The sequence below is a fragment of the Hemitrygon akajei genome, chromosome 16, assembly GCF_048418815.1.
Source record: "Hemitrygon akajei chromosome 16, sHemAka1.3, whole genome shotgun sequence".
NCBI lineage: Eukaryota > Metazoa > Chordata > Chondrichthyes > Myliobatiformes > Dasyatidae > Hemitrygon > Hemitrygon akajei.
In genome coordinates, this window is record NC_133139.1 from 25053248 (window position 1) to 25072982 (window position 19735).

The 19735-nt window shown below is 46.0% G+C and overlaps 1 protein-coding gene across 1 annotated transcript in view; it reads left to right on the forward strand.

Moving 5' to 3' along the window:
* The window catches only part of LOC140740325 (interleukin-31 receptor subunit alpha-like), a 43308-nt gene that overhangs the window by 13712 nt on the left and 9861 nt on the right, over window positions 1-19735 (forward strand). Inside the window, exons 5-13 of the mRNA XM_073069477.1 lie at window positions 184-326; window positions 2099-2132; window positions 2697-2804; window positions 3143-3228; window positions 5653-5854; window positions 7082-7267; window positions 8272-8406; window positions 17040-17189; window positions 18189-18329. Coding sequence (XP_072925578.1) covers window positions 184-326; window positions 2099-2132; window positions 2697-2804; window positions 3143-3228; window positions 5653-5854; window positions 7082-7267; window positions 8272-8406; window positions 17040-17189; window positions 18189-18329 — 1185 coding nt within the window. The remainder of the gene's footprint in view (window positions 1-183; window positions 327-2098; window positions 2133-2696; window positions 2805-3142; window positions 3229-5652; window positions 5855-7081; window positions 7268-8271; window positions 8407-17039; window positions 17190-18188; window positions 18330-19735) is intronic.

A 19735-nucleotide genomic window follows, 5' to 3' on the forward strand; every position in this document is an offset into this window, starting at 1 on the left:
ACCTCCCCTGCTGTAGCTTCTAACACAGATGGGGCAGAGAATCAATGAGCCCAACGATCTCCCTCTAAATTTCTAAAATAATGAGCAGAGGGAGCTTGGATCTGGAAAGTAAGAAGTTTCATCTTAAAGAATGTGGCCTTTATCCACCGACTTTATCTGTGCTAACCCTCGCTCTTGTTTCAGTTCAGTATAAGCCTCTGTCGATCAAGGAAGTAAACCTGGCACGGTCAGCGAGGCTGCTCACACTGAGTTGGGCAAAACCGGAAAAGAAGAGGATTTTCAATGAGATTCGCTATCAAAGCAAGGATGCTAGGGAGTGGAAACAGGTAGGAGTGTGCTCCTCTCTCCTGGACTGACCACTTTCCAGACCTACCCTAATGCAAAGTCAGCATGGCACCATCTCTTGGATGTGTTTTGTTCAGCAACCTGAGGTACTGACGTCCCGCATTTGCAGCATCTCTTGTGTCTGGGAGATATCCACAGCTCCCAAGGCTGGAAGGTCATGATTAGAACTTACTCCCAAAGCGGGAACAGCAAGGATCAGCTGTGGGGTTAGGCGCCCAGGGCAATGTCCCATGAAATGCTCTGGCATTGACATCTCTGTGACTTTATCTCTTCAGATCTACAACTATTTGCAATGTGAGCTTAGGATCATCATTAATGGAGAGAAAGGGTCCAATGCCCCCATTTTGTCACCCTTGCCATTAGAGTGGTACATATTTATTCGTCTATATTTAGACAAAAGGACATTGGGATTAAGGAGCAAGAATTGCCATTCAGACCCTTGATTCTGCTCCATTATTCAGTTAGATCATGGCAATTCCTGTGCCTTATGCTCACATTCCTGCCCGATCTCCAAATGCCTTTATGTCTTTAATTTCCAAGGTGTCCAGATTTCAGCACTGACTACATTCAGCAACGCAGCTCCACAGCTCTGGCATGGGTAATTCCAAAGATTCACCATCCTCTAAGTAAAGAAAAAATTCCTTATCTCAATCTTAAATTTATCCTAAGATATGCCTTGCAGTTCTAGCCCGAGGAAACCCACTCATTCTTTTAAACTCCACTAAGTAGAGGTGTACAAGATGATGAGAGGCATAAATCCATTGGGCAGCTAGAAACTCTCTCCCAGGGCGGAAAAAGGCTAACACAAGTGGGTATAGTTTTGAAGTGATTGGAGGGCAGTATGGGGGGGGGGGGATGTCAAAGGTAAGTTTTTTGTTTATGCAGAGAATGATGGGTGTGTGGAATATGCTACCGGGGTGGTGGGGAAGGGTTTTAGAAAGGCATGTGGATAATAGAAAAATGGAGAGTTATGTAGGAGGTAAGGGTTACCTTGATCTTAGAGTAGGTTAAAAGGTTGGTACGCAATGTAGGAAGATGGCCCTGTACTGTTCGATGCTCTATGTTAAAGGCCAATCCTATTCATTGTTCCATCACTGGATAAATCCACAACCAAGGAAGTCATCTCATGATCTGCATTGCATTGACTCCAGATATATATGTATGTAACTATCTATCCTTCTCCCCATCCCTCCATCCCTCTGTTATCTTTCTATCTATCTATCCCTCCATCCCTCTGTTATCTATCTATCTACCTATCCATCGCTCCATCCCTCCATTATCTATCTATCCATCACTCCATCCCTCCATTATCTATCTATCCATCGCTCCATCCCTCCATTATCTATCTATCCATCGCTCCATCCCTCCATTATCCATCTCCCCATCGCTCCATCCCTCCATTATCTATCTACCTATCTATCTATCTATCTATCTATCTATCTATCAATCATATATACTCCTTTGGGTATCATTTTCATTCATGGTTCAGGAGTTAAACTCAAATTGTTTTAATGGCTAAATCTGTTGATTACAAACCAAGCTACAGGCAAACTTTAGCAGGTCAAGCAGCATCTGTGGAGGCCAACTGATAACTGACATTTCTATGAGACCTGGTGCAGGAAATGCTGCCTGACTTTGCCGAGTTCCTCTAGCTGCTTGTTTTTTCCACATTCCAACATGTGCAAAATGTTGGGTCTCCATCATTTCATCCCGTTTTCAAAGTGAGTTGGTTTAATGTGTTCTTTCCTTACAGGTAAACTGCAGCTCCAGTGAATTGAAGACTTATGGTAAGGCTGGAGCGATGTCAATGGGTTGGCATCATCACTGACCATTTACAGCTCAGACAGGAGGGTTGCAAGGGAGTCAAACTGGAGAAGGAGCTTACCTCAGCCCTGAGGAAGGGTATTCGACGGAGGGTTCACTAGGAGGGGTATGTGTTGAGGGAGAAGCTCTGATGAGAAGGATAGTAGGCAGGGGTTTCGCTGGTAAAGTTCTGTGAGTTGAAGCATTCATGAGCGGGGGAGAAGTCAAGAGAAAGGGACATCAATGGAAAGAGTTGTGATTAGAGGGAGGGTATTTTATGCTACAGGCAAGGGTCAGGAAGGAGCAGCTTCAGTGAGCTGGTAAGGGATCTAGAGAGAGGTATTCTAATGGGAAAGATATGAACAAGTGTATAGGTTTGATGAAAGGGTAACGGGCTGAGAGAGCAGATTCATGGGAGCCACAGGACCATAGTGTGTTAAGCTTTTGACGGGGTTTGGGCTGAGGGATGGATTTTGTTGAGGGAGCGGCTCTTCAGTGGCACTTCTCCTTGTGGTCATTTTGTTTTTTTATGGTGTTCCTGTTTTCAGAGAACTGTACAATCCTGCTGGACGAGCCCTCTACATATAAACTCCAGATTCGCAGGATTCATCAAAACATCTGGAGTGAATGGAGTGACTTTGCTTCTATACCAGCAGGTGAAGAGCCTATGCGTCCTATACAATAAGGGGAGGATTTGCCAGTCAGAGGTAACACAGAGGGGTGTAAGGAAGGGGTCTGATGGTGAGGGGTTAATGAGTGGTCAGTGCAAGGTCAGGAAGGGGAGCGTGAAGTGCCAGTGGGGGGGGGATGTGATGTTTGGTTGGGGTCAGTAGTAGATCCTCTCCATACCCCACCCCACTGAAGCTCCTGACCCACCAGAAAGTTGTGATGCGACAAACTAATCTCAGCCTTGCGGAGAGTCTTTGGTTCCGTGAATTATTCTTGCTGCTCGTCCGGACAAGATTTTCCAAAGCTCTTTTTACATACTTCCTAGCAATCACCGAGAGGTTGGACTTGCGGTGGAGACTTGACAACAAGCAGCACTGCCCGGGCAGGCGGAGGATCAAGTTGGAGTGGCAGGTGAGTGTGGCTCCAGAGGCCTCATTTCCCCCCCCTCCCATTCCCCTGCACCTTGCAATCCTTTCCCCTCCCTCTTCCTCTTCTCCCCCCTCTCCTTTTTCCCTCCTGCTGTCTCTCCCGAATACAAGTCATAAAAATATTCACTATAAGTTAACAATATAAATAAATAAATAAACGGTGCACAAAAGGGAATAGTGAAGTAGAGTCCGTGAGTTCCGGAGCCATTCATAGATCAGGTGGTGGAGGGGAGCAAGATGTTCCTAAGCAGCTGAGTGTTTGTTGAGTGAGAAGTTTTTCTGATTCAGGCAGCGAACAGCAGTGTCTACAGGTAAGGGCCACCTTTACCATCCCTGACCCTCGACTCTCACTCTCGACCTTTTCAGCCGAAGGTCCAGATGTGCAGCCTACACTGTTTTGTTTTGTTGTCCCATTTTTACTATGTACTGTGCATAGCAGTTATGGTCGAAATGACAATAGAAGTGACTTGACTTGACCTGACCACAGTATCCTAGGCCCCGTTCGGCCACCCACCTCAGTCTCAGGGACCTGGCGATGTGATGCCGGCCTGCTCAGCCAGACCCTTTAGCCTGGCAGCCAGGGTTGATGATGAGTCCAGACACCTCCCTCCCTGTCCCCAGGCGTATCATTCAATCAGTTATACTTACAGCGCAGAGGGAGGCCATTCTGCCCATTGAGTCTCTACTGTCTGAAATGAGTTTTAAATAAATCCCATGTACTGGGTCTTGTTCCTCAGCCTTGCTGGTAAGGACTCTTCATGTACTCACTCCTCCAGGGTTTTCCTAATGAGGTGAGGGTTTCTGCCTCTCCAACCCACCAGAGATGAATTCCAGATTATTGTCACTTGTTGAGTGAATTTTCTCACGGATGGACAGATGGAACTAAGTACCCTTCCTCTTTACCTACCCCGGGTGTTCCTTCATTCCCCACCCCCCCCCCCCCCACAATCTCCAACGTCTCCCATAATCTGTACGCTTTAATTGTCTTATTTGTTCAAGTCTAAACAACCACAGCTCCATCCGTCACTCGTCCCTAAGTTTCCTCTGAACCTTCTCAAATGCCATCACATCCTGCCTTTGTTGTCCAGTACTGGCATCTTGTTTTACCTTCTGCTCATGAACAACGTGGCCCATAGTGAAGTGGTATTTTGTAATTTATAAGACCTTTTTGACTTTGCACTGTATTGGGACAGCATGGTAGCGTAGTGGTTAGCACCATGCTTTACAGTACCAGCAACCCGGGTTCAATTCCCGCCATTCCCTGTAAGGACTTTGTACGTTCTTCCTGTGACTGTGTGGGTTTCCTCTGGGTGCTCCAGTTTCCTCCCACAGTCCAAAGATGTAGTCCCCGAGTTATGAACGTCCGACTTGTGGACAACTCGTACTTATGAACCGAGGAAGGAGAACACCGTCTGTCATTTTAAGTCAGAACTCGACGCTGTCCGCCATTTTAAGTCAGAACGCTACGCCGTCCGCCATTTTAAGTCATTGCCGTTGACACTGTGTTGAGTGTTTAACTTTGTACAGGCAGTCCCCGGGTTACGTATGAGTTCCATTCCTGAGTCCATCTTTAAGTCGAATTTGTACGTAAGTCGGAACAAGTACATCCGATATTATTTAGTGTCAGTTAGTCAAACGTTTGTCTTAGTATATAGTACACATTTTCCTTTCAATGCATATAAAACACTTAAGAAATGTATGTATTCTAATAATTAAACCACTGCGTTGCTTAGTAATAATTGTAGCTTTCATCGGGGCAGGGCCTTTCACATGCTCCATTTTTCTCACTTTATCAGTTATCCTTTAAAATTGTTCCGATTGTTGACCGACTGTAGCCTAACGATTTTCCAATGACCGATGGCGTTTCACCTCTTTCCAAACACTTTATTATTTCCACTTTATTTTCAACCGTGATCGCTTCCCGTCAATGGAACTGCGGGCGGCAGGTCCCAAGCTGCTTCGGCTCCCGAGCTCCGCCGGGTCCTAAAGTCCATCGCACTAAGACCGGCTAAATGGGGCAAGTGGGGGCTGTTCTGGGTTTGGGTATTTGATCCTCCATAATATTCTGCGTGGGAGTTTAAACTGGAGGTGACAATGGTTTTTTTTTACGAGGTCGAGTTTCGAGCTCAACATCAACCCGGCACGGGAGCGGTCTATCACTGGATCGAACACAAGCCCGGCGCTGATCTCACTGCGCCACCAGCTGACCGGAACGGGGGGAGGCGGGGTCAGGGTGAATCTCATTAAGAAAAATTTAAGCCAAATACGTAGTAGGTTAATTGGCCATTGTAAATTGTGCCATGATTAGGCTGGGGGTTTGCTGGGCGGTGCGGTTCGAAGGGTTGAACAGGCCTGCTCCGCACTGGATCGCGACAAATGTATAAAAATAAAAAATTTGTTTCTTCAGGCTCCGAGAGATGTCAAAGCCGTAGGCTACAATCTGACCTTCGAATGGGCAAACAACATGACTGGTTATTCCATCAAACGGCAAAACACGATTTACCAGACTACGATCTCCCTCGCTGCATACAAAGTTTCTATTTTTGCCTTTAACAAAGTGAGCACTTCGCCAACTGAAACCATCCTCATCCCAGCTGCTCAGCCTGAAGGTATGAAAGCAAAGTGGTGGAACCTGTCTCAGGCGCAGGAGATTTTGCAGATGCTGGAAAACTTGAGCAACGCACACAAAATTCTACAGGAGCTCAGCAAGTCAGGCAGCATCTATGGAGGGTCTCGGCCCAAACCTTTGACTGTTTATTCCCCTCTACAGATGCTGCCTGACTTTCTGAATTCCTCCAGCATTTTGTCTGTGTTAAACAAGTCTTAGGATCTGATATCACTAGATTTTTTTGACATGTCATTTGGTGAGGAAACTTCACAGTAGACTCAAGTGCATCACATCCCCTAACATGAGATGTTTCCACCTCCAAACAGCAATTGATGCCAAATGACTAGATGTCAAGGTTAAGGGGACCATCACTCAGGCCACACTGGCCGTTCCTTGTAGATGACTTGGACAACTCTGCATGCAGTCTCTGGTCAGAGTTAGTCTAGCAGACTCTGATATCTCACTTAAAGTTTACAAATGTGTGGTTGGACGATTTATCGGGAAAACGCACTTGTAGGAAGAACAGGAAAGCAGAGTGTTTCTTTAAGTGCAAAAACTTCAAGCAGCACAGAGGGGTCTGAGTGATGTAGTGTGTGAGATGCAATAGGTTAGCATATTGGTACAGCATGCGATTAGGAAGGTGAATAGAATTTTATTCTGCAAAGGCAGAGATGTACTTGAGAAGTCTTGATACAACGAACAGAGCATTTTTAATGCCTACACCAAGAGTTCTTGATAGTGTTGGCCTCTTTTTATAAGGAGGCATATACTTACACAAGGGGCAGTTTAGAAAAGATCACAATCTTGATGCCAGATCTATTTATTGAGATATAGACCCCTTCTGGTCATTGGAGCCGTGCCACCAGCAATCCCCCAATTTAATCCTAGCCTAATCATGGAACAATTTATAATGATTTACCAACCGGGAACATCTTTGAACTGTGGGAGGAAACACGGTCACGGGGAGAACACACAAGCTCCTTACAGGCAGTGGCAAGAATTGAACCCAGGTCGCTGGTACTGTAAAGTGTTGTGCTAACCACTACACTACTGTTGAAAGTGACTTAAATTTATTAGATGGTCATATCATGTAAACAAGCCATTGGTATTTTTCATACCTTTGTGTAATTTTGTACCATCCTGCTTACTTACCTTTCTGGTTTGTGCTGTTGGCCGTGTACTCATTAGCTAATGCTATTGTTGACAAGTATTTCACTCTCCCTCACAGACATCCCAGACTTAAACCTCACAGCTGTTGACAACTGCACCTTGAAAGGCTCATGGATTCCTCACAACGTCAATTTCTACTGTGCCTTTCTAGAACTGGTGTCAACAGGAACCATGCAGCGCAGAATGTGCCACTCGGTGAAGCACCAGGAATTCAGGAAGAAAACGGGACACCATCAGCCCATAGGTAGTAGCCATTCAGTTAACCCAGTAATATCTGATCATTTCCACCCTCTGTTTCTTGATGACCTGTGTTAGGTGTGCATCATCTGTGTGGGCACAACCCCCCTGGTATCTCCTTCTCTCTGTTCTAATAACATGACAAACTTCCAGCCACATTCATTCTTGCAAGCTCCCACCCCAACTCCATCTCCCCTTCCTTCTTAACTCTCTTTTCCACGACACCTGGTTTGAATTGCTCCCATCCAGCGAAAGATGTTAATGCCAGCCAACGCGACTGTGAGAAAGGTAACGAGCAATCTGCCAGAAGAAATCAGCAGATCAGGCAGCATCAGTGAAAAGAAAGGAACTGTGGACCTTTTGGGTTGGTTCTCTCTCTTCATCCTGCTCGATCTGTCTGCAGCCTTCGTTGCGGTGACCACGTTCTCCTCTTCTGTTATCACAGCGCTATTATCCAATCGAGTGGCGACACTCTCATCTGCTTCCTTCCTGCCTATCCAATCACAAGCAGAGAACCACGTGCAATTGTGCCTCTTCCAGCCTCCCCCTGGTCCCACTGCCTCTACTTACCCCTACACACAGACCCCTCTTGGCCACTCTTCTTCACATCCCCCTCTGGCAACCTCAGATGCTCCCCGACATCCCAAAACTTCCTCCAACCAGATAAGTTCATGGACCGGAAACACTATCTCCACTAAATTCTGGCAGCCTGAAGACATTGTTTCCAGGGCTGTCATAAACTCTGCTTTTGCGCCCTGGGCTTCAGTCTTTCTGGAAACTGCCTGAACCAGAACCAGACTGTTTGCAACCTTGGCATTTTATTTGACCTTGAGCTACTTTAGGAGGACGCACCATTGCCATTCCCAAGGTCAACACGTGACAGTGCCTCGTCGCTACAGGTCATGTGTATTCCAGTGTTCCCTTTGGATAAACACCCTTATATCAGTGTGGATGGGTTTGTCGGGGGGGTGGCTGTGGAGAGGGAATCTAACATTGCTTGTTTATTGGCAGAGGTGGAATTTACAGGACTGGAGCCGCAGAGACGTTACCGCCTCACCGTTCATGCCAAGGATTCAAAGAAGATTAACTGCTACAGCAAGGCCGGCCACACCATCGGCTCCGCCACAGCCTGCACACAGGAATACCGTAAGTCATGAACTTGGTCCTATCTACAGTAGAGATGGTCTCATTCTCAGCCCTGGTACTAAAGAGTCGCAGGTTACATCAGGGGTCACCAACCTTTTTTGCATCATGGACCGGTTTAATATCAACAATATTCTTGCGGACCGGCCGATGGGGGGGGGGGGGGGGGGTGTTACTCATGACTGGAATATAGGTGATAAGTCAACTATAAGTCACTTATAAGTGGCTAAATCACTCAACTTCGTTTCTGAAAGGGTTTATCTAGCGAATTTAATATTAAACACACCACGCATATTTTCCTCGCATGAATATAGTGTTAAGTCAATTATAACTCCCTTATAAGTCAATAGCATCATAGCATTTTAAGTAATGTTTGGATATTAAACACACAGCGCATATTTTCCTTGTATGAACATATAAAATCATTACAGCACACTGGTGAGAGGACAAGATAAGGGCCGGAGGTCCCCGTACCGGGACTGCGGCGATTTCAGTCCGGAGAGAGCGGCCGACAAAAGTTTAGCCGGAGGGATGACTTTCAGTAGATCACAGCGAGGTAGCTGCTCTGCTACTTATGAAACCCTGAGTCCAAATTAGGTCATCTGCGAATATTTTAGCACCGGGTTCCCCACGAATATTCGGTGTGGTAAGCAGGTTCAGAGGCGGCGCCCATCTGTCTGCGCTCCAGGCCAGTAGGAACGGCACTTCTCGCCGGCTGTGTGAGGCGGCCGGTTACCCGAGGCCAACCAGTGAACTCTGGCGCGAGGGTATCACTGCATTTCGGCGACTGATGACCTCGAGTGTATTCAAGTTCAACAGTGGGCGTGACAGGGAATGAGGAAAGGTGCAGCCGACTCATATCGTTTCATATCGCCAAATCATATCGTTTCCTCGCGGCCCGGTGGTTGGGGACCACTGGGTTACATCACCCCCTCTTGCTACAAAACTCCTGGGTCTTCACAGGGATAAAACCAGGTGAAGGTTTTGGTTCTGCACTCCCAGGAGCCTACGATTTAAATATTTCTGATTCAGGGAAACCAGATCCCATTTAATATCATGGGACCGATCAGGAAAGAGAAGCAGTCAAGCTGTCGCTCCTAGTCTACAGGCCAGAAATACATTTCCTTCTGATAATTCCCTAAATCTGAAGAAGGGGATTTGTAAATTGGATACAATGGTTGCAACAAATATTCTTGGCCATGTGTGGGTTAGAGGATGTGAGATTGGGAGACAGGAGCTGTTTGAATCCTATCTGGCTTCTCCAATGTCTGACCTTCAGTATATGATGATAGTTCATTATCACCTTCCGTGTAACCTTTCCCTGTATAGGAAGCCGACAATCTATTCAAATTGCTTTGTCCTACTCGTATTTCAAGTTCAAGTTTATTGTCATTGAACTGTAGAATAACTATATAACGTAACAAAACACCATTCCTCAGGAACCAAGGTGCAATATGCAGTACATATATCACATACCGAACATAAAATAATATTTACACAATATTAATAATATCAATAGATAAAAATGTATTCTGTACAAGTACAAGTAGATATAAAGTGCATGTACTATATAGAGCAGTGGTTCCCAACCTTTTTTTGGCCATGCCCCACCTAATCACCTCTAAAATCCTGATGCCCCCTTTGGTGATATATAATTCTTATTATTCAAAAAGTGAACTCCTATTCACCTGGAGGAAGCCTAAAAGACCATTAACTTGGTTTAAACAAGCTTCAAATGACCCCCCTGTGGGGCGAACGCCCCACGTTGGGAACCATTGATATAGAGCCTTTGAGTCAAAGAAAATTACAGCCCAGAAACTGGCCCCTCTGGTCCATCTAGTCTGTGTCGAACTATTCAAACTGCCCACTTCCAATGACCTGCACTGGGACCATGGCCCTTCATTCCCCTACCATCCACGTACCTATCCACACTTCCCTTAAATGTTGAAATTGAGCTTGTTCTGGCAGCTCGTTCCATGTTCTCACAAACCTCTGAGTGAAGAAGTTTCCCCTCATGCTCCCCTTAAACTTTTCACCCTCCACCCTTAACCCATGACCTCTAGTTGTAGTCCCACCCAATCTCAATGGAAAGAAGCCTGCTTGCATCTATCCGATCGATACTCCTCATAATTTAGTATACCTCTATTACATCTCATCTCAGTCTTCTACATTCCAAGGAATAAAGTCCTAACCTATTCAATCTTTCTTTATAACCCAGGTCCTCCAGTCCAGCTACATCCTTGTGTATTTTCTCTGTACTCTTTCAACCCTATTGACATCTTTCCTGTAGACAGGTGACCAAAGCTGTTGATTTGTGAATGCCAATGTGCCAAAAGCTTTCTTTACAACCCTGTGTAACTGTGATGCCACTTCCAAGGAATTATGGACCTGTATCCCCTGATCCCTTTGTTCCACCACGCTCCTCAGTGCCATACTGTTCACTGAGCAAGACCTACCCTGCTTGGTCCTACCGAAGTGCAAAACCGCATACTTGTTTGCATTCTAGAGTTAAATATACAACAGTAATTCTGCTATTGGCACTATCTGTGGTGAACTACATATACCTGTCTGGACATGCCCCCTCTGCTGACTGCTCCTGTGGCCCCTCCCACTGACCGTGGCTCCTTCCACAGACCCCGGTATAAAGGCGATTGGAGACACAGCCCCGGCTCAGTCTCCAGGATGTAGTGTGGTGGTCACTTGCTGCTTGTTCTTTCTTCCAGCCAATAAAAGCCTATATCTCGCCTCACGTCTCCGAGAGTTATTGATGGTGCATCATTATCATAAGTAATGTGTCCAGGGCGAGTGCTATTTCAAACGTTCTTTTTTTTGCATTAAGTTTGGACTTTGCAGTGCGAACAGTGTTCTTACTTTGTGAAGCTGTTTGTAAGTTTAGTAAATTTTATTGTAAATATCGCTTGATGAGCTTTGTCACTGACCCAATGTGTTCATGATGTAAACTTGCCAGGAACAGGATCAAGGGAAACCACATAAACTGGCAGAACCTCAAGTGTTTTTGAAACAGACACAAGTGAAATATTCTTGGTTACAAGAGGCATGGGTGAATTTCAATGGCTTACTGAGCTATAGTTACTGCTAGGAAACTAATTGGTCATAAAAAGTATTTTTACTTATGCTGCTTGTGAATTCTTTTAGGAATATTTTAACTTTGTAATCTGAATGCCATTTCAAGCATTAATTAAAAGTGCTTCCAAGTTTGCATCCGACAGAAGTCTTCGATGTCATTGGCTAATTAAGCAGTGTTCTCGTTTGGAGGGTCTGGTCATCTCCGGCAATCTCAAATTTGACTTAAGGTGGTGATGATGAATCACTTGAACTGTGTGACCCCTCTGGTGAAGGTACTTTCAACGTTTCAAGAATGAAACCCAGTGATATTAAAGGACTGACAAAATACTTTGTCAATGGAAAATGGATAGTGCTCTCCACTCTCTCTGCACTAACCCTATCTTCACCATCAAACCTGCAGATAAGTGGAGCCCTGTAGTAGTCTGGCAGACTGAGGCCAGGTGAAAATTTTCAGACACCTCCTCTTACTTAACTCTCGAAAAGGACCCGACTAAGGAGCTCCAGGCCATTGTCTCCCACTCCATCACTGACCTTATTAACTCTGGGAATCTCCCATCCACTGCCACCAACCTCATAGTTCCCTTATCCCGCACCTCCTGTTTCTACCTCCTCCTACCCAAGATCCACAAACCTGCCTGTCCAGGTAGACCAAATATTTCTGCTTGTTCCTGCTCCACTGAACTTATATCTGCATACCTCGACTCAGTTTTATTCCCCCCAGGTTCAGTCCCTTCTTACCTACATCCATGACACTTCACACACTCTTGATCTTTTCAATGATTTCAAGTCCCCTGGCCCCTATCATCTTACTTTCACTATTTCCAGTCCCTGTACACCTCCATCCCCCACCAGGAAGGCCTCAAAGCTCTCTGTTTCTTTCTGGACACCAGACCCAACCAGTTCCCCTCCACCACCACCTTCCTCTGTCTGGTGGAACTGGTCCTCACTCTCAATAATTTCTCCTTCAGCTCTTCCCACTTCCTTTAAACAGAAGGTGTAGCCAGAGCCACTCACATGGGTCCCAGCTGCATCTACCTTTTCGTCAGCTATGCGGAATGGTCTGCGTTCCAAGCCTACACTGGTATCACCCCCCAACTTTTCCTATGCTACATCAGTGAGTGCTTCCTGTACCCACGCAGAGCTCATCAACTCTCCGACACCTCCCTCCCCTTTCTCAATCTCTCGGTCTCTATCTCTGGACACAGCTTATCTACTGATATCTTGTATAAACCCACTGATTCACATAGCTAGCTGGACTACACATCTTCCCACCCTGTTACTTGTAAACATGCCATCCCCTTCTCTCGATGCTTCTGCCTCTGCCACATCCCCACCGATCTCCCTCCTGCCACTCATCCTTGCGAGCGGAACAAGTGCCACACCTGCCCCTTCACCTCTGCCCTCACTACCATTCAGGGCCCTAAAAAGTCCTTCCAGGTGAGACGACACCTCACCTGTGAGTCTGTTGGGGTCATCCAACGTATCCGTTGCTCCTGGTATGGACTCCTGTATATGGATGAGACCCGATGTAGATTGGGAGACCGCATCGCTGAGCACCTAGGCTCCGTCTGCTCGAAAAAGTGGGATCTCCCAGTGGTCACCCATTTTAATTCTACTTCCCATTCCCATTCCGACATGTCAGCCCATGGTCCTGTACTGCCGTAATGAGGCCACGCTCAGGTTGGGGGAGCAGCACCTTATATTCTGTCTGGATAGGCTCCAAACTGATGGCATGAACATCGACTTCTTGGTAATGACCCCCCCCCCCCCCCCACCCCTCGACTTCACCATTCCCCATCCCCATTTCCCTTTTTCACCTCATCTCCTTACCTGCCCATCACCTCCCTCTGGTGCTCCTCCCCCTTCCCTTTCTCCCATGGCCTTCTGTCCTCTCCTGTCAGATTCCCCCTTCTCCAGCCCTTTATCTCTTTCACCAAGTGACTTCCCAGCTTTTTACTTCACCCTCCTACTCTCCCAGTTTCACCTACCACCTTGCACTTCTTCCACCCCTCCCCCTACCTTCTTACTACGACTTCTCGTCTTTTTCCTCCAGTCCTGATGAAGGATATATTTTTTTAATCTTTTTATTAATTTTAAACAAACATTATTGAAACATGAATACAGAGAGTTTGAGAGTACATAATTAATAGGTTAAGTATACATTCAAATAGATGATAATCCATATATAATAACCTCCCAAACTCATAGTAATTATGAAAAAAGGAGTAAATAAGAAAAAAAATCCCCAAAAAAGAAAAGAAAAAACCTAACCAACATGGGCCATTGCAATATGTCAAATATACACAGTAGCGTCAATAACTCTGCACCTCCATCCAAATAATTAAGGATAATAGAAGCAGGGTTTAGGAAAAGTCAGTTTAACTCATATGAAAACGTTGAATAAATGGTCTCCAAGTTTCTTCAAATTTAACTGAAGGATCAAAGACAACACTTCTAATTTTTTCTAAGCTCAAACAAGAGATAGCTTGAGAAGGATCTTGTCCCAAAATGCCAACTGTTTACTCTTTTCCATGGATGCTGCCAGGCCTGCAGAGTTCCCCCAGCGTTCTGTGTTGCTGACAAGATATTTCCAAGTCAGGATGGACTGTGACTTGGAGGAAAGCTGCGCATGGTGATATTCCGTGTATGGTACCTGTGTGAAAATTCAGTACGGCAAGAGACAAGATGATAAGTGAACAGAGACAATGTGTAGACAAAGAGCAGTCACCCAGGCTGAAAGCACAACTCCCCTATGTACAGACTTTCTGCTCAAGCCAGGGGCACAAGGTTACTATGCATATCAAGACTATATAAGGAGGCTAACGAATGCTTGTTGACACTAATTATTGGATAGTTATTTTAATAATTCTAGAATATTATTGGCCTATAGTGTGTACATGAGAACTTAAGAAATAGGAGCAGGAGTCGGCCATCTGGCTCGTCAAGCCTGCTCCACCATTCAATGGCTGATTTGGCCATGGACTCATCTCCACCTACCTGCCTTTTCCCCAGAACCTTTAATTCCAATTTTGTCTTAAATATCGTTAGTGAGGTAGTTGATGCACCATCAATAACTCTCGGAGATGTGAGAGGCTTTTATTGGCTGGAAGAAAGAACAAGCAGCAATTGACCACCATACTACATCCTGGAGACTGAGGCCGGGGCTGTGTCCCCAATTGCCTTTATACCGGGGTCCGTGGGAGGAGTCACGGTCAGTGGGAGGAGCCACAGGAGCAGTCAGCCGGGGGGGGGGCATGTCCAGACAGGTATATGTAGTTCACCACAGTAGCCTCCACTGCTTCATTGAGAATTCCACAGATTCACCACTCTCTGGGAAAAGCAGTTCCTCCTCATCTCCGTCCTAAATCTACTCCCCCTGAATCTTGAGGCTCTGCCCCTTTATGTAGACATTATTGGCTATTATCACCTGTAATATGCATTACAATTGATTATGAAATATGCAAATGATGGGATTCAAAAGTTCAAAAAGTTTCTATTGATCATAAAACTGTATAAAAATGGATTGGAGCTCACTGAGCGCCACTGACCTTCGGACCCTCGCTCCAAGTCCACTCCGCCCGGCGGTCTACCGACTCTCTCCATTTGCATCTTCTCTCCTCGGAAAAAGACCGACAAAATCCTTGCTCCCAGACCCACAAGGAAGAACAACACCCCTCTCATTGGATAGCCCCACATTCCAAAGCCCCGTTATCTCCAGTCATAACCCAAACATTGCTGCTACAGAGAAACCATTACACTAGCAGTGAACCCTTACAGCACGTTACGTGTAGATGGTGCATACTGCAACCATGCTGTACAGACAACGGCAGAAGAGGTGGATAGGATACCAATCAATGGGCTGCTTTCTCCTGGTGGACTACTGGGGTATAAATACCACTGGAATACACAAACTCAGGCATCATCCCTGAAGAAGATAGAAGAGTTTGTCATCGGAACGTTGGTTATAATCGATGCCTGTAGCTGGCTGGAAGCCCAAGAAGAGTTCACTCTTTAAAGTAAAGTTTATTGTCATCTGCACAAGTTTATCTTTGTATGGACACAATGAAAAACTTGGTTGCAGGCACTTAGATAAGCAGCGTTCACAAGACAAAACAAAAATTAAACCTGACTTATACTAATTTCTACAAGAAAGAGAAAATTCGAAAAATCGAAGTCTATTTTAGTACAAAGTAATCAAAGTGGTTGCTAAACTGTAGTGATTAGAGTTCTGCGATTTGATTCAAGAAACAAACGGTTGAAGGCAAGTAGCTGTTCTTAAACCTGGTGGTGTGGGACTTCAGGCTTCTGTACCTCCTGAGCAATGGTAGCTGTGAGAAGACGGCATGGTCCGGACGCTGGGTATTTTTGATGATGGATGCTGCCTTCTTGGGGCGTGGATATTACCGACGGTCGGAGGGGATGTGCTGTGATGCATTGGGCGCAATGCGCTACTCTGTACTGCTTCTTACCTTCCTGTGCATTTGAATTGGTGTACAGTCCCAGACTTTTTATGCTCCTAAGGTGGGAAGGTGTCAGGAAGTGAGCCACTCATCACAGAATATCCAGCCTCTGGACTACCTCTTGTAGCCGCTGTTTATGGGATTGGTCCAGTGAGTTTCTGGTCAATGATGACTCTCAGGATGTTGGCGTCGGGAGACCTGGGCTGGTACTTTTAGATCCTTTTGCGATCTAAAGGTTCTTTGGAAGTCAAGAACAAAACATAAACCTTGTTGCTTACAATCATTCTTTTTAAGTGTTACAAGGGTGGAAAGTGGACAAGAAAAAGGAATCGACGGATCAAAGGAAAGAGCAGACTAAAAATTAATCATGATCGTCTCATACTCTGACTAGAGAAAACAAAAATTTCATTGATAAAATAGCCAGACTCAAATGGAGTGACACCTGCTACAGAAGACTAAGAAGCTTGTAGAAAAATACTAAAGTAACTGTATTGTAGTTACTGGAAAGCCCAGTGAATAATTATATAAATGCAAACAAACACAGGAAAGTTAAACTAGAAGAAAACTAACAATTATAAACTCCAATCCAGCATTGCAACTGCAGTTTGTCACTTATTAACACATCTTGAATCTTGTCTTTGACCTGCTGCATTTGATGTGGCGTTGTGAATGGAGTTAAACATTGTGCAAGTGTTAGTGAGCATATCCCCCCCCCCCCCCCCATGTGGTACTGTTGCTGTCACAGCCTTTGGGCACCAGTAATCACCTTTGGACTAGTGATAGACAGTGCCAGGCACTGCAAATGGGAACAGTTTCAGCACAAAGGTCACTGGACTTTTCCTGGGATATTTTCTCAAGGTTAACAGGAAACAACTTTGACCTGCGTCTGACTGTGAACGCTGTGCCTGTATTTAATTTGTGTTGTGATCCTGATCCCAAGTGTTGCCCTATCAGTCTGAGCAGAAGCTGCTAAGAGTTTTTATTCCAATACTGTTTTAAGGCCTTAAAGGGTATTTGTTTCAAAGGGCTAGGAAGGGCATAATAGGCAGAATGGTCTCATACTGACTTTAAGATGCTTTTTATTTTCAGCACCAACCCATGGGCCCTTGATGGTCAACGTAACCAACATCATGAAAAGCTCAGTGTTCCTCCAGTGGAAGGAGATCTCCCTGGGGGAGTGCCAAGGCACCCTGCTGAAGTACCTCATCATCTACACAAACAGCTGGAATCACACATACAGTAAGCAGAGCTAAAGTTCTGGAACAGCCCTGGCCGCGCGATAGCTCACGTGACTGTAGTGTCCCCTCACAGGACCAGGCCTGAACACACTGGGCACAGTAGGGCGCATCCCGCCATCGTGTGGCCCACAGGGCCAGACCCAACAACACGGTCCTCCTCCCATGCACAGTCCTGCACTGCCTGTATCAGATGTGAGAGAGTGATTATATTGGACATGTAAGTGGTGGTGTGAGGAATGTGACTGAGGTGTCCTTATGAAACAGAAGCAGATTACTGAGCCAAACAAGTCTATACCCGGCCTCGAAGCAGTTCCAACAGTTCCGTGCCTCGTTTCTCTCCCTGTAATCCACCCTCTCTCACGTACCCTTTAGTTCCCCGACACCATCAATTCCCAGCCTTCACTAGGGTAATTGACAGTGGCCAATCAAACTACAAGCTAGCTCTTCTTTGCAACGGGGGGAAACGCAGACGTCACAGAGAGAACATCCGAACGCCTGAGGGCACAATCAGACTTTGATCACTGGACGACGCAGCCACTGTGTGCACAGACTGTGCCAACCGCAGTGAGGGGGACTGTACTGTGCTGGTATGAGGGACTGTATTTGTGGCGCTGTGAGGGATTGTGCTACTATTTGCACAAGGGAATGGGAAGGAGATCGTCTGATCGTACCAGGTATTAAGTCAGGTGCGACCGTGTCAGCGGTTGTGTGGGCGGTAGTGTCAGTGTTTGTACAGAGGATGATGTGTGAGGGATGGTGTTGATGTTTGTGTAAGGGATGGTGTGGGTAATAATGTTGGTGTCAGTGTCCAAGTATCGTGGGGAATGGTGTTGATGTTTGGGGAATCGTGTTGGTGGTGGTGTGGGAGACAGTGTTGTTGTTTCTGTGGACGTTGGTGTCAACATTTGTGTGGGGGTTGTGGAGCATATTAATGGTTGTGCAAGAGATTCTGTCAGTTATCTGTGCCTCCTCTCAGTCACTACCTCTGCCTTGTTATCAGCTGCTTCTGTTAATGCTTCGAAGCTGAACTACACTCTGGTCAATCTAAATGCCTCCACCTTGTACACCGTGCAGATCTGTGGTGTCACCACTGCTGGACAAGGAGCCAAGACCATCCGAACTTTCCAAACCAGGGACTACGGTAATGTGACTAGATGCTGAGATTAACTCTGACTGAATGGCTAAAGTCTGCAGGAGATTCCTTGCACAAGTACACACACACACACACACACACACACACACACACACACACACACACACACACACACACACACACACACACACACACACACACACACACACACACACACACACACACACACGCTTCTATGGAGAGGAATAAGCAGTCAACGTTTCGGGCCGAGACTCTTCATCAGGATGAGATGGGATCCATTGAATCCTGATGCCGGTAGGAAGGAAGGAATGAACCAGGGGAGTTCTGAATTCACTTCGTGTGCGGGGAGATAAGGTGAACAGCGAGCTGGGGAATAGATGAAATGTGAACACTAGGATTTGGCTGACGCTGGAAGTCCAGAGTGTCCATATACACACACACACACACACACACACACACACACACACACACACACACACACACACACACACACACACACACACACACACACACACACACACACACACACACACACACACAGAGTCCTCCATGTGTTTTGTGAACCCCTTTAGATGTCCTCTGTCACCCATGTAAGTTAGAGGGTAGAACCACAAAATCACGGAGCCAAGCCTCTCCAACACATCCCACATTTTCCTTTTGTTTCACTCCTCATCCCCTCTCTAAACTCTTTCCAAACATCACCTCCTAATTATTCGATCCATTCCCATGAAACTACTTGTCACCCGGATTCCTGCCCCACCTGCATTGTAGCTGATATTTCTGGGGTTCCCATCCAGGAAATCCATCATCACTGCCCTCTCCATAATCCACGAGCCTGCTGCCCTTGTAAACTATCACCCCATTTCCTGACGAAGGGTCTCGGCCCGAAACGTCGACATTGCTTCTCCTATAGATGCTGCCTGGCCTGCTGCGTTCCACCAGCATTTTGTGTGTGTTGTTTGAATTTCCAGCATCTGCAGATTTCCTTGTGTTTACCCCATTTCCTGCTGCTCTTCCTCCTTCAATGCCCTAGGTTGTGTTGCAGCCTTCCAAATCAAGCAGGCACCTCCTATGCCCCTGCTTTTACTTGTTCCATTGAATTGCAACCCCGTCAGAGATGCAAAACCGCTTCGATCAAGATTACAATGACACCCTGGGTGATTGTAAGAGAGATAGTTTATCTCTTGACGTTCCTCCTGATATGACTGCAGCTGTTGACACCATGATCATATCACCCTCCTTCATCACCTCTTCTCCTCTGACCAACTAGGTGGCACCATGACCTAGATCTGGTCTTTTGAGCCCATTCCTATTCAGGAACTCACCTTGTTCTTGTACATTGTGCCTTTTCTGTCCACTGCCCTGTATCCAGGAGTGGCAGGATGGGGGTCAACAAACTCTACCATTTCCAATAAATTGTGCACATGTTTAGC